General features: G+C 42.9%; 1 protein-coding gene and 1 non-coding gene across 3 annotated transcripts in view; both read left to right on the top strand.

The window, feature by feature from the left end:
• Window positions 1-12,413, top strand: part of gli2a (GLI family zinc finger 2a) — a 592,799-nt gene that overhangs the window by 167,945 nt on the left and 412,441 nt on the right. For both annotated transcript variants that reach the window (XM_072258704.1, XM_072258698.1), the window contains exon 3: window positions 2,956-3,103. In XM_072258704.1, the coding sequence (XP_072114805.1) occupies window positions 2,986-3,103 (118 nt within the window). In that variant the 5' untranslated portion in view covers window positions 2,956-2,985. The remainder of the gene's footprint in view (window positions 1-2,955; window positions 3,104-12,413) is intronic.
• LOC140198543 (U6 spliceosomal RNA) lies at window positions 1,284-1,390 on the top strand. Its single transcript, XR_011886197.1, has one exon. It is a non-coding gene; the product is annotated as a U6 spliceosomal RNA (small nuclear RNA).

Raw genomic sequence — 12,413 nt, 5'->3', positions numbered from 1 at the left:
GTGTAATTGGGTAGCATGAACTCATTGGCCAGAAGGGGCTGTTACTGTGCTATGTTTCTAAATAAATAACTATTCAACAGCTCCTTCACCCGAAGGGCTTCAGTGACGGAAGAAGGCTGATTAAGTATGGACAAGACATGTTGATTTTGGCAAAAAAGCCCAGCAGCGTCTCTACTTTCTGGAAGGCTGAGAAAAGTCCATCTCCCCCCCCCCATCCTCACCACATTCTACAGAGGTTGTATCGAGAGCATCCCGAGCAGCTGCATCACTGCCTGGTTCAGAAATTGCACCATCTCGGATCACAAGACCCTGCAGCGGATAGTGAGGTCAGCTGAGAAGATCATCGGGGTCTCTGTACCCACCTTTACAGACATTTACACCACATGCTGCATCCGCAAAGCAAACAGCATTATGATGGACCCCACACACCCCTTATACAAACTCTTCTCCCTCCTGCCATCTGGCAAAAGGCACCGAAGCATTTGGGTTCTCACAACCAGACTATGTAACAGTTTCTTCCCCCAAGCCATCAGACTCCTCAATACCCAGAGCCTGGACTGACACCAAGCTACTGCTCTCTACTGTGCCTATTGTCTTGTTTATTACTTATTGTAATGCCTGCACTGTTTTGTGCACTTAATGCAGTCTTGGATAGGTCTGTAGTTCAGTGTAGTTTTTGGGTTGTTTTATGTAGTTCGGTGTAGTTTTTGTATTGTCTCATGTAGCACCATGGTCCTGAAAAACGTCTCATTTTTACTGTGTACTGTACCAGCAGTTATGGTCAAAATGACAGTAAAAAGTGACTTGACTTGACTTGACTAAAAATACGGATTCCAAGAAAGAATATTACTAAAAGTGAATTTTAAAAAAGTCATCCAGCTTCCTCCAAAATTGGGAAAATTTGGGAAGGTGTGGGGAAAGGAATGGAAACTGACTTTTGTGGGCAACACACATTAAAGTTGCTGGTGAATGTGGCAGGCCAGGCAGCATCTCTAAGAAGAGGTACAGTTGACGTTTCGGGCCAAGACCCTTCGTCAGGATTAACTAAAAGAAGAGCTAGTAAGAAATAATCTTGTGTGTTGCTTGAAATTCCAGCATCTGCAGATTTCCTCGTGTTTGACTCTTGTGGGAGAGGTTTTAATGTTCACCATAGGACAGAAAAGTAGTGGCATAAGATCAGACGTATGCTACACGGATATTAACCTGTAGTTATATAGCACCTTTGTCAGAATAAAATACTAAAGAGCACTAAAGTCCATTACATTTGCAACTATTAATAACATGTGCTCGCTTTAGCACTGCATATACTGAATTCAGACCAATACAGAAAAGATTAGCATGGCCCCTGCGCAAGTATGACACACAAGTTCATGCAGCGTTCCACATTTTTAGGGTGGTGCAAGTGTGGGATGAGCTGCCAGCAGCAGTGGTTGGTGGATGAGGGTTCAATTTCAGCACTTTAGAGAAATTTGAATAGGGACATGGTTGGGAGGGTATGGAGGGTCAGGTGCAGATCGATGTGTCTGGGCAGGTTAATGGCTCAGCACAGACTAGATGGGCTGATAGGCCTTTATCTGTGCTGTAGTGTTGTATAGTGTGCTGTAGTGTTCAATCTGTAGTGGTTAAGGAGTTCGTCTAGTGATCTGAAGGTTGCTAGCTCGAGCCTTGACTGAGCCAGCATGTTGTGTCCTTGAGCAAGACACTTAACCACACATTGCTCTGCGATGACACCGGTACCAAGCTGTATGGGTCCTAATGCCCTTCCCTTGGACAGCATCAGTGGCGTGGAGAGGGGAGACTTGCAGCATGGGCAACTGCCGGTCTTCCATACAACCTTGCCCAGGCCTGCGCCCTGGAAATCTTCCAAGGCACAAATCCATGGTGTCACGAGACTAACAGATGCCTAGTGTTCTATGACTCAATATTCCCAGCATCATGCTACTTAGAATATGCTCTGTGTTGTTTTTGTGGTGCTTGAACTCATAATCTTCTGACTTGGGACTCAGAGTTACTAAGACTGCCACCTGAGCAAAGGGTTGGCAAGGAAACAAGAGAAGCCTTTCGGATAGATTTGGATAGGTACATGGATGGAGGGCTACAACCCTGCTGCAGGTCAATGGGACTAGACAGATTAATAGTTCGACATGGACTAGAGTCTAGAGCAGTGGTTCCCAACCCGGAGTCCATGGACCCCTTGGTTAATGGGAAGGCTCCATGGAACCCCTGGTCTACAGTCATAGAGCACTGGACCACGGAAACAGCCCCTTTGGCCCATCTAGTCTATGCCAAACTAAAGGGCCCATTTCGGTGCTGTAGTGCTCTAGGCTTCCATTATCAATATTGGACATTTTGTCACATAAGAAAGTATTAGAACGGCTATTCAGTTTGCTGCATCTTTATGGATGAGGACCTTTGAGGTTATAAGGAGATTTTTAAAGAAGGGCGAGGTGTAGAGGTAGACCTATCTCCATTCACAAGTGCATATTTCCTGCAATTTCTGTTTCTTGTTCCTGACCTCACATCATTTTGCTTCTGCACACTTAAAATGGCCTTTGATCCAACCAGCAGGTGTGCTGAGACTAACAACCTTAATGCTGTAAACCCTGTGAGTGGATCCAGATTGTATATGAGGAAAGAAATATATTGAAACGGCTGCAGGTTCTATCACAACCGGCTACAATGAATCCTTTTACTTAGTTCTGCAATAATTGCTGTTTAATAGTAGTAAACACAGCAATCTGTGATTGTGCTTGGCAAGGACAGAAATGGGTTCCCATGCTCTGTTAAACACCTTAACTAGTGGTCTCAATGTTTATTCAAGAAAGAAGCTGTTTAATTCTTCACACACCCCATAATTGCTCAGTGTATAAATGTTTATCACTCAGTTAAGAAACTTCATGCAACCTGTTTCATTCAATTTTCCCTCTGTATTGATTGCTTGAACTTGGGTCTTAGGTTCCGTTTACTGAACTATGATCAGCTACCATGGCAGCCCAAGCACAGACCACTGCCTCTGAAAAGAAAGAGGGGAAGAGCTCCATTATCGAAGGGGATGTCTTCGGCGAGGCAAACAAAAAGTCAGCGGGCTCCGCAACAGCGCGAGGTATGTTTGATGCTTTTCTTAATTGTTTGCCGAGACTGTGGGCATTGCTGGCGTGACAGGCACTTGCTGCCCACCCCTATCCTCCCATACACAGAGTGGCTCACTGAGTCAACTCAGAAGGCAATTAAGAGTCAAAGAGTGTGGAGTTGCGTGTATCTGGACCAGGTGGGGACAGCAATTCAGTCCGTTAATGGATGTTATTGAACCAGATGGTTTTTAAGTTTCATAGTTATAATTCAGCTTTTTAATTCCAGATTTATTTACTGAACTGTTTTTAATTTGCTCAGCTGTCATGGAGGGATTTGAACCCAGGCCTCTGGACATTAAACCCAGTGAAGTAATCATTCTGAAACTGCACCGCCACGTGAGAATTGGCACTGAAATCACTCCCTCCGATGCACAGAAAGAAATAAGTCCAATTCCCACTTATTCAGCACGCACCCTGCTCATTCGATAGGATCACCGAGACGCTAAATCTGTACTGGTAGTCAACGTGGAGGCAAATAGTGAGTGGAGTCTAAACAATGGCACAGGCACAGGGTGGAATAACGTGTCCTGTGTTGCACTTTCTGCAGAACTTGATGAATGTGGTGAGCAATCTGGCATCGTTTGTATCTGTGTGGAGTCAGCTGACTGTGCAACTAGTTAATGTTAGAGCCAAGTGGAAGAGGTACTGGATGCAGCAGACTTCCGCTTCTTGTGTAGTTACCACCAGCTTTGCATTAGGGCCCTGTGGATTGTAAGTCAGCTCAAATGCAACTGAACCGTGTTTGAGTGATCCAATGGCTAACCTGTTGCATTCGTAAACACAGAATACTCTGCAGATGCTGGGGTCAAAGCAACACTCACAACACATTGGAGGAACTCAGCAGGTCAGGCAGCATCCGTGGAAACGATCAGTAAACATTTCAGGCCGGAACCCTTCAGTCCTGACGAAGGGTTCCGGCCCGAAACATTGACTGATCGTTTCCACGGATACTGCCTGACCTGCTGAGTTCCTCCAGCATGTTGTGACTGTTGCATTCGTGTTTGGATTTCCTGGATTCTGCATGGTTATGGAGCAATTGTTTTGAATTTTGTTTCTTGTAGAGGTAATAGGAGATTGAGGGGAGATTTCATAGAGGTATACAAAATTATGATGGGTATAGATGGGTATGTGCAAGCAGGCTATTTCCACTGTGGTTGGGTGAGACTGCAACCGGAATTCATGTGTTGAGGGTGAGAAGTGAAAGGTTTAAGGGGAACATGAAGGGGAATGTCTTCGCTCAGAGAGTAGTGAGAGTGTGGAATGAGCTGCCAGCTGAAGTGGTGGATTCAATTTTAACATTTAAGGGAAATTTGGACAGGTACATGGATGGGAGGTGTTGGAGGGCCATGGGACAAAGCAGATTCTGTTCAGTATGATCTAGATGAGCCAAAGGGCCTGTTTTCTGTGCTGTAGTGCTCTGTGACTCTAATTGGATTGGTGTCATCTCTGAGTTTGCTCTTGACTTGTCCAAAACTCAAAACACTATAAGTGAACCACCACTGTATACTTCGTTCAATCTTGGTTCCATGCCAGTGATGAAGTGAATCATCGGAATCCTTTGGCCTGTGGTTGATGTTACACAAGAGTTGTTACCCCCTGATATGTACATGAAATATGTAAATCTTTGGAACATTTGGGTGTTCTTGGTTCGGGGATGAGTCTGCTCCCTCAGACAGCACGCATAATGTTTTCCTTGGTGAGAAAGGCGAAACAGCTCATCCTAGGTCTTTCTTTTGAGACTGACCTTGGTCATCATGTCTTGTAATCCTTTGAATAATGTGAGAAGTATGTAACTGACTGACATTGGGATGAAATCTTTCACTTCCTCTAGGCTGCTTAACAGATATTTGTAGTCGCCTCAGCTAGCCCAGTAACTGAGAGAAATATGATTCGCATTTTAGATCCATGTTCAAAGTTCAAAGTAAAATTTATTATCCAAGTACATATATGTCACTATATACAACTCTGAAATTCATTTTCTTGTGGGCATACTCAATAAATCTATAGAATAGTAGCTATAACAGGATCAATGAAGGATCAGCCAGAGTGCAGAAGACAACAAACTGTGTAAATATAAATATATAGCAATAAATAATGAAAACATGAGATAATGAGATAGAAAGTCCTTAAAGTGAGATCACATTTCAATGATGGGGCAAGTGAGTGTAGTTATCCCCTTCTGTTCAAGAGCCTAATGATTGAGAGGTAGTAAATGTTCTTGAATCTGATGGTATGATATCTCTAATGCAAAGAAAAAGAAACTTCTGGAAGAACTGAGGAGGTTAAGCAGCATCTGTGGTAGAAATGAAATGACAGATATTTTCGTTTGAGACCATGTGTCAAGGCTCTGCAGGATCCAGCAGTTTGATTTTATGCCTGTAAGACCATCAAGTTCACTATTCAAATATGTCTCGTTTTTTTTAACCATATTCTTCTGCTTTCTCCCTGTAACCCTTAATCCCTTTACAATGAAGAATCTCTCCATATGCACACCCAATTATTTTGCCTCCGCAGCACCCTGTGGCGATGATTCCACAGATTCACTACTCTACGTCTGAAGGAATTCTTCCACATTCCGGTTTTGAGCGGACATCTCTTTATTCCAAGGCTGTGCCCTTTGATCCTAGACTTTGCTACTAATGGAAACATCCTGTCCACATCCACTGTAACCAGACCTTTCAGTATCTTTTAGGTTTCAATGAGATCCTCCCTCATTCTTCAGAATTCCATCAAGTTCAGGCCCAGAGCCATCAAACACTGGAATTTTGTTTCATATTCCAGAAACTACAGTCTTTACAGTTTCCATATCTTCATATTTTGGATATAGAAGGCCACCCCAGCTTGTAAAATTCAGCCCACAGATCAATCCCTTTCACCCACTGCACTGGTCCCTGTATAACATTATTGCAGCCACTCCCTCTCATACTCAGCTACATTCTAGGGACAATTGCCATGATTATTTAACCTACCACCCTGCATGTTTTGGAGATAATTACAGGATTCATTACAACTCATATGCTCTCTGTACTTTTTTATTTGCTCAATATGTCTTTTACACATTGGTTGGATGTCAGTATTTGTTTATATATAGTTTTTCATAAATTATATTGCTTTTCTTTATTTTTTTCTGTGAATGCCTGCAAAAAATGAATCTCAAGTGTATGGTAACATGTACGTACTTTGATAATAAATTTTATTTTGACTTTCACTTTGATATGCAAGGTTCCTGGAGCATTTGGAAGAAAGTGAGAACGTGCAAGTTACACTGACAGCAGCAGAAGTGGGGATTGAACCTGAGTTGTTTGAGTTGAGGCTCTGCTAGCTATGCCACCATTTCAACATGCTGAAGCAGAAATGTTTTTCTTCATTGCATCCTTTTTGGACAGATATGGATACAATGAAGCTCAATTAATTTCCAACACCTCAAATCTTTCAATATTATGAGGGAGAATTATTCAAATAATTGACACTGGGATCTCAGCTCACATAATGCATAGTCATGTTTATTCTAGCTAGCAGTGATGGCCCTACAATATTACACTTGCTTTGTATTTCACAATATGAAGGCCGCGGTAACCTGCCCACTTACTGTCACAAACTGATATACACGATCAATAAATATTCCTGAGTTTCTTACTTATTTGACAAGATATTGGTCGATCATGGAACTACACAAAACCTTAAGACATACTGTAGGAGAAGAGTTGGGCCATTTGGTCCATCAAGACTGTGCCATCATCCCATCTTGGCTGATTTAATTCTCCTTTCAACCCCATTCCCCTGCTTTCTTCCTGTAACCTTTGAACCCCTTACGAATCAAGAATCAATCAACCTCTGAACGTAGAACCTAGAAGAGTACAGCACAGAAACAGGCCATTCGGTCCACAATGTTGTGCCGAACCAGCTAAAAGCAAATTATAAACACACAAACACTAATCCCTCTTACTTACACCATGTCCTAATTCCTCCATCTTCCTTACATCCATGTGCCTATCCAAATGCCTCTTAAAAGCCTCCAATATATTTGCCTCTACTGCCATACCAGGTAGTGCATTCCAGGCATCTGCAACACTCTGAGTAAAAAAACTTATCCCTCACACTCTCTTTGAACCTACCCCTCTCACCTTCAATGCATGCCTCTGATATTAAGCATTTCAATCCTGGGAAACTGACGCACTCTGTCCATTCTATCTATGCCTCTCATAATCTTGTAAACCTCTATCAGATCTCCCCTCAGTTTCCAACACTCCAGAGAAAACAGCCCAAGTTTATCCAGCCTCCTGTGAAGGCACATGCCCTCTAAACCAGGCAGCATCCTGGTAGACCTCTCCAAAGCCTCAACATTCTTCCGACAGTGGGGCAAACAGAACTGTATGTAATATTCCAGATGTGGCCTAACCAGTGTTTTATAAAGTTGCATCATAACTTCCTGGCTTTTGAAATCAATGGTCTCGACTAATAAAAGCAAACATTCCATAAGCCTTCTTAAGCACCTTATTGATCTGTGTATCCACTTTCAAGGAGCTATGAGTTTGGACCCCAAGATCTCTCTGCTCAGTAACTCTGTTAAGGATCTTGCCCTTAGCAGTGTACTGTCTCCTTGCATTTGCCCTACCAAGGAGCCACACCTCACAGTTATCCGGGTTAAACTCCACCTGCCATTTCTCAGCCCACATCTGCAACTGGTCTGTATCATGCTGTTTTCTTTGCCAGTCTTATACAATTCCACAACTCCACCAATCTTGGTATCATCTGCAAGTTTACTAACCCACATATCTACGTTTTCATCCAGGTCATTTATATACGTTACAAACAGCAGAGGTCCCAGCACAGATCCATACAGAACTCCACTAATTACAAGCTTGACTGTCTTCTATGCACAAGCCAGATCTGAGTGCAAACAGCCAATTCGCCACAGACCCATGCATCTTAATCTTCTGGATTAGCTTCCCATGAGGGACTTTGTCAAATGCCTCACTAAAGATCTATGTAGACAATTTCCACTGCCCTACCCTCATCAATCTCTCTCATTACCTTGTCAAAAAAACTCAATCAAGTTGGTAAGACATGACCTGCCATGTACAAAGCCATGCTGGCTCTCCCTAATTAGGCCATGGGTTTCCAAATGCTCATATATCCTATCCCCGAGAACCTTCTCCAGCAATTTCCCTACAACTGAATTGAGACTCACTCGTCTATAGTTCCCAGGATTTTCCCTTGTTCCCTTCTTAAATAGAAATACAACATTAGCCACTTGCCTGTCCTCTGGGACCTCGCCCGTGGCTAGAGAGAACACAAAAATACTGGTCAACGGCCTTACAGTCTCATCTCTTGCCTCCTTCAATAACCTGGGGTAAATCCTATCAGGCCCTGGAGACTTATCCACCTTAATACTCCTTAAGAGGCCCGACACCTCCTCCTCCCTGACCTCAAAGTGCCCTAACCTACTTATACATACACTCAGTACTGATCTCCTGCTCCTCCATGTCCTTTTTCTGAAGCAAAGTACTCATTAAATACCTCAGTCACATTCTCTGCATCCAAGCAAATGTTTCCCCCTTTATCTTTAAGTGGTTCCACCCTCTCACTAGTTATCCTTTTACTCTAGATGTGCGTGTAGAATACCTCGGGATTCACCTTAATCCTACTTGCCAAAGATTTCTCATGGCCCCTGCCCCCTCTCCCGCCACCACCGGTTTTCCCTAATTCCCTTCTCTAGTTATTTTCTGGCTTGCTTATAGGCCTCATGTGCTTCGTTTGATCCTAACTTCTGAAGCTTTACATACACTTCTTTATCCTTCCTGACCAAATTCATCATCTCTCTGGACATCCAAGGTTTTCTTACCTTTACATCCCTGTCCCTCCTTCTAACAGAAACAACAGTTTTGGGACCCATATCTCAGAAAGGATGTGTTGTCATTGGAGAAATTCCAGAGGAACTTCACAAAGGTTATTCCGGGAATGAAGGGGTTAACATATGAGGAGTGTTTGGCAGCTTTGGGCCTTCACTCACTGGAATTTAGAAGAATGTTGGGGGATCTCATTGAAACCTATTTAAAGTTCTAGACAGGGTGGATATGGAGAGGATGTTTCCTATGCTGGTGTATCCAAAACTAGAGGGCACAGCCTCAAAACTGAGGGGTGACCCTTTAGAATAGGGGTAAGGAGGAATTTTTTTAGCCGGAGAGTAGTAAATCTGTGGAATACTCTACCACAGACCATGGTGGAGGCCAACTCTGTGCGTATATTTAAGGTGGAAACTGATAGTTTCCTGATCAGTCAGGGCATCAAGGATATGGCAAGAAGGCAGGTGTATGGGGTTGAGTGGGATCTGGGATCAGCCTTGATGGAATGGCAGAGCAGACTCAATGGGCTGAATGGCCTAATTCTGGTCCTGTGTCTTATGGTCTTGTACCTTTCCAGTACTCTATACAATTAATCTTTAAGCACCCTCCTCATGTCTGATGTGTACTTGCTGGAGAAAAGGCATTCCCAATTAACTTTTCTTAGTTTTTGCCCGATGCTCTCGTAATTTGCCTTCCTCCAATTTAAAACTCTCCCACAAGGACCACACCTGTCCTTATCCAGAGCTATCTGGAAAGATAAGGAGTTGTAGTCACTGGTCCCTATCTGCTTACCACTGAAAGGTCAGTCACCCGGCCAGGTTCATTACCCAACACCGGGTCCAGAATGGCCCCTCCACTCATTATTAACACTTTGATCTAAGAAACCTTACTGAATGCACTTAACAAATTCAGCCCTATCTAATCCCCTTACACCATTAAGGTCCCAGTTTATATTAGGGAAGCTGCTTTAAATACGTCCAATGACTTGACCTCCACATCTCTGTTCTTAAAAGATGTCCTTCTATTCTGAAGCAGTGCCTTCTCTCCTAAAGACTCCCTCTGTTGAAAATATCCTTTCCGTCTCCACTCCTTCTAGGCCTTTCAATATTCAATAGGCTTCAGTGATATCCTTCCCTCATTCTTCTAAACTCCTGCGGGTAGAAACCAAGAGCCATCAAACTCTCCTCATACATCAACCTTTTCATTCCCAGGATCACTCATTCATGGACTCCAAAATGAACAAGTAGATCATTTATTCTATATAATCCATAATATTCTTCAGCTTTCTAATTTTCCAAGCTACATACAACCAGGGAAGGAAGATGCAACATCGTGATTGGAGCTATGAGCTTAGAAAGTCAATCACATAGATCACTTTCTGGTTTACTCAAAGGAAAATCGCGTCCTCTCATAGCTAAGTATGATAATACAATTTCCAAACTGTTCAGCACTGCTCTGGAAGGTCTCGTGCACTTCTTAGAGTGAATCATGCTTTCTTGAATGCTGTATGTGTTGTGCAAGGGATGACAAAATATTTTCATATTATACTTCTTTTGGGGCATTGGAGAAGGCAGATCTGCGAATATCCACTGATGATTGAATAATATTCAGTACCATTTGGAATTCCTGATGGAAAGAGAAGGTCCACAACTATGTGCAGCAGGGCAATCAGATATGGCCAGTTAAGTGGTAGAATGTTCCATCACTTCTCAAGATGCCCATCCACTGAGGGCAAAGCTTTCGAGGTATGCTACCTCTGATCTAAACTTTCATTCCCCTACCTTTGCTCACAGTGACTGTAATATGTAGTAACTTTTGAATGCTTTGCCTAGTACCTACAAAAACCATAGTATCTGGAGCTTCACTTCCACATGTCATACTGACTTTGAACTATGTAACTGCTCCCTCATTGTAACTGATCTAAGTGCTGGAACTCCCAGTCCAATAGCACTGAAAGATTGTACAGGTTTAAAAAAAGGTGACTTGTTGCCAACTTCTTAAGGGCTGTCGTAGCTTCTGATTCAGATCCCCCAAGAAAAATGTGTACTAAAGCTACTATAACCAAAATATCCTTGGGGCAACAGGATTGGTGTAATAACACAGCCTTGAATTGTGAACTTTTTGAGGTAAGTCACACAATTATTTTTCAGCCACAGTAGCATGAAGTATACTCACCCCTCCAACCTTACCATGTACCCTCTCTCCAACATCCCAGTAAATTATATTATCAAAGTAAATATATGTCACCATATCCAGTCTAAAATCTATACCGACATTTTAGGCCCTTCGCAATTCTCTAACACCCGTAATTGAGTTGATCTCTACAGCAGATTCACACCTCCTCACTTTTGGCCATTGACATCTGCTGACCCTCCCCTGCACTAAAATTGGTCCAGTCTTGTTTGTAGCTTGACTCTCATCCCCGGTCATGCAGGCAGACCTCCATCCTGTCCACCTCAGCCCTAGATTCCGCTTGTCCACCACAGCAGGCCCTGGCCCATCTTTGATTTCTTTCAGCCTCTCTTGAGCCACACAGCCACCTTGTTTGACCTCTTGTTTCAAAGCCTGTTCAGATGGATTGACGAACCTGGAATACTGGACCTTTGTCTATTAACTGGTAACCCTGCATCACTAGGGCTTCCAGCTACAAAATCATTTCAGTTAGTAACATGAGAAATTCTGCAGATGCTGGAAATCCAGAGCAACACACATATACAAAATACTGGAGAAACTCAGCAGGTCAGGCAACATCTATGGAAATGAATAGATAGTCGACGTCTCAGGTCGAGATCCCGCTTCAGGACTGAGAAGAAAGGGGGAAGATGCCAGAATAAAAAGAAGGGGTGAGGCTAGCTGGAAGGTGATAGGTGAAGCCAGCTGAGTGGGAAAGGTCACGGACTGGAGAAGAAGGGAAAGAAGAGTGGACCATAGGAGAAAGGGAAGGAAGGGGGGACCCAGGGGTAAGTAATAGGCAGGTGAGAAGAAGTTCTCTCAAGCAGGATGACCTGACAGATTACTGGTGCCAAATGCCAATGACCACAACAGATTTCACCCTGCTGTTATTTTGATTAAAGAGAATTGGATGCTGGTAGCCTTCTTTAAAAAAGGTTTCAGATTTTATTTTAAGAAGGTGGGTCATGTGGGTTTATGTTTTTTTTTGATTCCCCTCTTATTATTTTTAACATGTTTGAAGATGTCAAGAGAGAAATGATAAAAGTCTGGTGTAATCAAGTTTAAAGAGTTGGTCCTTCTGAATTCACGACCCAATCATCTGACCATTATGTAAAAAATAGTAATGAAGTGCTCAAATGGCTGGCTAGCAGTAAAATTGTATCCTAATCCAAGAAAAGGCAGACAATCTGCCAGAATGTGATGCAGGTGCTGGTTGAAAGGCATCTTTGAAGTGGAAATTTGAATCCTTATTTTTTCTCTCTCT

The sequence above is a fragment of the Mobula birostris genome, chromosome 5 (genome assembly GCF_030028105.1).
Source record: "Mobula birostris isolate sMobBir1 chromosome 5, sMobBir1.hap1, whole genome shotgun sequence".
NCBI classification, from domain to species: Eukaryota; Metazoa; Chordata; class Chondrichthyes; order Myliobatiformes; family Myliobatidae; genus Mobula; species Mobula birostris.
The sequence above is the reverse complement of the archived record's forward strand: the minus strand, read 5'-3'. Positions and strand labels throughout refer to the sequence as shown.